Here is a 3,530-nt window from a genome sequence, read left to right as displayed (position 1 = left end):
AAAGAATATCCATATATATGATGGGTTGCCAAAACATGCTATACCCTCAGCAAAAACAACCGAGGACAGTTCTGTGATTTCACTCCCCACAGCACATGAACATGTCTGTTACAGTAGAGAAAATGGAAGCATGGAAAAAGGGAGAGGGCCCATGAGGCTGGGAAGAGTTCTCATTTGTCATTAAAAGGTTGCCTCTATGACTACAAAGCGCCTATGCCTTTTCCCAAGAATCGCTTATTTAAAGGCCCACAATTGAACAGAGAAAACCATCATGCGAAATGTGAATGATTGGATAGATGCACAAAACACATACATCAAATGCCAATATTAGTTGTTTTCAACTGATATATTTAACAAAACCTTGGGTGTGTGATATTATAAAAACTCTGGGTATTTCCTCCATAGCGTGTCCTTTACTGGGAATTTGTATCAGAAAATAAAAACAATTACCGGTCATATTTCGAGGTTCTCTCTCTGAATTTCATAGTAGTAGTATCCAAGTTTCCAGGAACTCTCACTTTCTGAAGCTGTGATTCTTGCTTGATCTGCTGAATAACAGGAACAATGGTTCAGTTTGTTGTAAATAGTTCAGTGACTAATCTACTCCATTACTAGCCAATAGTGTTTGCATAGTTTTTAACCTTTTTTCCTAACTGATGCATTTATTTACTACCAGAAACCACCGTACCAGCGTAGTTACAGAACCTTCTCAGATCAATGTGATGAATTGATTCTTCAATGGCTAGGAAGAAGAGCTGGTTCAGTATAGTGAAGAGGTTCTTTATCAGAGAAACGCAGTCAAGTCCAGAAAAGGTAAAATGATTTGCTTCTTTGATAGTTTTGGTCTTCGATTCGGTTCCTCATTTGAGATAAATATTATCAGGAGAAGAGAAGGGAATGGATATTTGGAAGGTTTAAGACCAAAAGGTTACCCTCGCTCACTGCACCATCTTCCTTGAAAGAAAGGAGTCTGTGTGAGGCAGAGGAAGAGCAAAGCAAGCATGCCCTCGCCGTGGCTCTTGCCTCTGCTGCTGCTGCTGAAGCAGCTGTTGCAGCTGCTCAAGCTGCTGCTGCTGAGGTTGTCCGGTTGACAGGCACCTCTCAATCTGACCATCAATTTGAATATGAAACAAAAGAGCTTTCAGTCATTAAACTTCGAGCTGACGCCCCTTCATCCCACTATCAGTATAAGAAGGAGATCCATGAAATTTCTGCCACCAAAATTCAGACTGCCTTCCGGGGTTACCTTGTGAGTTTTTAACAAACTTTTTATCTGCCTCATATCTCCTTTTCTGCTAACTAATTCACTGGTCATATTTCGAGGTCCTCTCTCTGAATTTCATAGAACTAGTCTTGGAAACTCTATAGATTTGCTGTTAGAAGAATGATAATAAAAAAGAAAATCCTGTTAACAGAAGGTAAAAGTCAGTATTTTGGTATCTAGAACACAATTTAAGTCACCCCACCAAATTTTTAACTTATAATTACGGGAAAGAAAATGAACACACAACTTAGATCTGTTTTTCTTTTCTTCTTCAATTCTCATGGATTTCCATGATTTTGATGAACATATGTGGGAGAGATTTGCAGGCAAGGAAAGCTTTGCGGGCATTGAAGGGAATAGTGAGGCTTCAAGCTATCATTCGAGGCAGAGCTGTCAGGCGCCAAGCTCTAACTACCCTCAAGTGCTTGCAGTCCATGGTAAATATCCAGTCACAGGTCTGCACACGAAGATTCGAAATGGCCGAAGGCACTTGGGATTATGATGGAACTAAACAACTGCAGGATTGGAAAGACAAGATAATAAAGGTATAGAGTGCAGAACTCAATGACTCATTTTAACGTGAACAACTGATCTGCAAAATCCATATACCATTCCTCTCGTTATGGAAACATTCTTTTTCTGCATGTATCCTTGACTATTTTATTTTCTAGCATTTAATAAATTACTTCTTTCCTTTGCATATTCAGACTGACATAATTTGGCTGGCAAAAAAAAATGGTTTTCAGATAGATTCAAACAGTCAAAGAAGGTGGGATGACAGCGTTCTGTCAAAGGAAGAGGAAGAAGCATTGTTCTTAAGTAAGAAGGAAGCCATGATTAAGAGGGGACGGATAAAGGATTATGCATTTAGCCACCGAGTAAGCTCCTTTGCTTTTGTGATCTTCACGTTATGTATTTCACAAGTTTAGATTATAGTAACTGAGTTTTCAGCTGAAAAATGTTTCAGAAGTCAGCGGAAACAGAACGAAGCAAGGTAAACGGAAGATGGAGGTACTGGTTGGATCAATGGGTGGATACCCAAGTTGTTAAAAGCAGAGAACTTGAAGATTTGGATCCAGTTCCAACTTCAAATCCAAGACAACAAGAGGATTACGGAAGAAGACAACCTAAGCTAAGAAATGTTCAGGGACGGAATAACTTTGAAGGATTTGAGTCTCCGATAATTGTTCCCAGAAGATCATTTCATAGGAGGCAGCGTTCATTAGGAGATCATAATTCATTTTCAAGCTCTCCTGTTGTTCCAACTTACATGGCTGCTACTGAATCTGCGAAAGCTAAAGCAAGATCAATGAGCTCGCCAAAGTTAAGGCCAAGGAGTTTTGATACATGTTCTGAAAGCTATTCACCATGTAAGAATAAGCTGTCTTTCATATCCTCCATTAATACTGAAGTGTCAAGCGGTGGTAGGATTAGCAAGACTAGCAGTTGCCAGCAAAGATCTCCAAGCTTGAAAGGCGTTCCAGGTCCTATAAAATCAAGTCGAACGATTAGAGATCTCAGCTTTGACTCAGGGTGCTCATTGCAGGTTTGGGACCGACATGGTGGCTTCAGATGATTTCAGTGGTTGCATACAAGAAGAGAATTTGGCTAGTGTGTCAGGTAGGAGAGGAGAAAAATAGTATGTAATTGCAAGTAGTTTGAGTAGGACAACAATGGGAAACTATTTTATCCTCTTCATTAAATCAGTAGCTCACATTAATGCTACACATTTTATTCAAATGCGTCTTTCTTTTCACAACCGGCATAGGCAATAGTATGCAGAGTAGAAGTTTTATGCAGAATATGCAGAGACCAGACTCCATGATTTTGTGTCCAGAATGCTGTATAGGATACTCGAGAAACACCCCTGAAAAAGTTTACATCTATGAAAAATAACCTTGCCATGATAACTTTTGACCAATACAGACAGTTCCCTTTGCACATTTCAGTTTGTGAGACAAACTGAAAGCTATTTTACTACGGAGACAATTCTCTTGCAAATCAAATCCTACCATGTTAGTGATGGGAAGGACATGCTTGAAGTAGAATGTTTCATAGATCAAAACTTATTTTTGGCAAATTGCCAGTTACTTTAAATGGCCCAACCAACCCCATCTCCCCCAGAACTGCCAAGGTATACTGATCCCATTGAGTGAAATATTAGGAGGTTAGATTCGAACCTTTCACAAGCTCAAGCCTTAATGCACCACACCTCTCATTAGTTCTGAGTTCATTCTTCTCCCAAAGTAATGCTTACTACTAAATA

General features: G+C 39.5%; 1 protein-coding gene across 3 annotated transcripts; it reads left to right on the top strand.

Annotated features, from left to right (window-relative positions):
- Positions 1-268: 268 nt before the first annotated feature.
- LOC121241584 (protein IQ-DOMAIN 14) lies at positions 269-3,004 on the top strand. 3 transcript variants are annotated; one of them, XM_041139411.1, is made up of 6 exons: positions 269-465; positions 677-813; positions 884-1,249; positions 1,591-1,809; positions 2,011-2,142; positions 2,232-3,004. In XM_041139411.1, exons 2-6 carry the CDS (start codon positions 739-741, stop codon positions 2,838-2,840), a joined length of 1,401 nt encoding a protein of 466 aa, XP_040995345.1. In that variant the 5' UTR covers positions 269-465; positions 677-738; the 3' UTR covers positions 2,841-3,004. The 3 variants fall into 3 exon arrangements, with proteins under 3 accessions (XP_040995345.1, XP_040995344.1, XP_040995346.1); XM_041139410.1 differs by having other exon boundaries at positions 269-586; XM_041139412.1 differs by having other exon boundaries at positions 269-813.
- Positions 3,005-3,530: the final 526 nt, after the last annotated feature.

The sequence above is a fragment of the Juglans microcarpa x Juglans regia genome, chromosome 7S (genome assembly GCF_004785595.1).
Source record: "Juglans microcarpa x Juglans regia isolate MS1-56 chromosome 7S, Jm3101_v1.0, whole genome shotgun sequence".
NCBI classification, from domain to species: domain Eukaryota; kingdom Viridiplantae; phylum Streptophyta; class Magnoliopsida; order Fagales; family Juglandaceae; genus Juglans; species Juglans microcarpa x Juglans regia.
The sequence above is the reverse complement of the archived record's forward strand: the minus strand, read 5'-3'. Positions and strand labels throughout refer to the sequence as shown.

What these genes read in the sequence shown, in the direction of transcription:
- LOC121241584 (XM_041139411.1), top strand. Translation starts at nt 739, where the DNA reads ATGGCTAGGAAGAAGAGCTGGTTCAGTATAGTGAAGAGGTTCTTTATC. An exon ending in CTGCCTTCCGGGGTTACCTT is followed by an intron (nt 1,250 to 1,590) that starts GTGAGTTTTTAA and finishes AGAGATTTGCAG; the next exon opens with GCAAGGAAAGCTTTGCGGGC. An exon ending in GGAAAGACAAGATAATAAAG is followed by an intron (nt 1,810 to 2,010) that starts GTATAGAGTGCA and finishes AATGGTTTTCAG; the next exon opens with ATAGATTCAAACAGTCAAAG.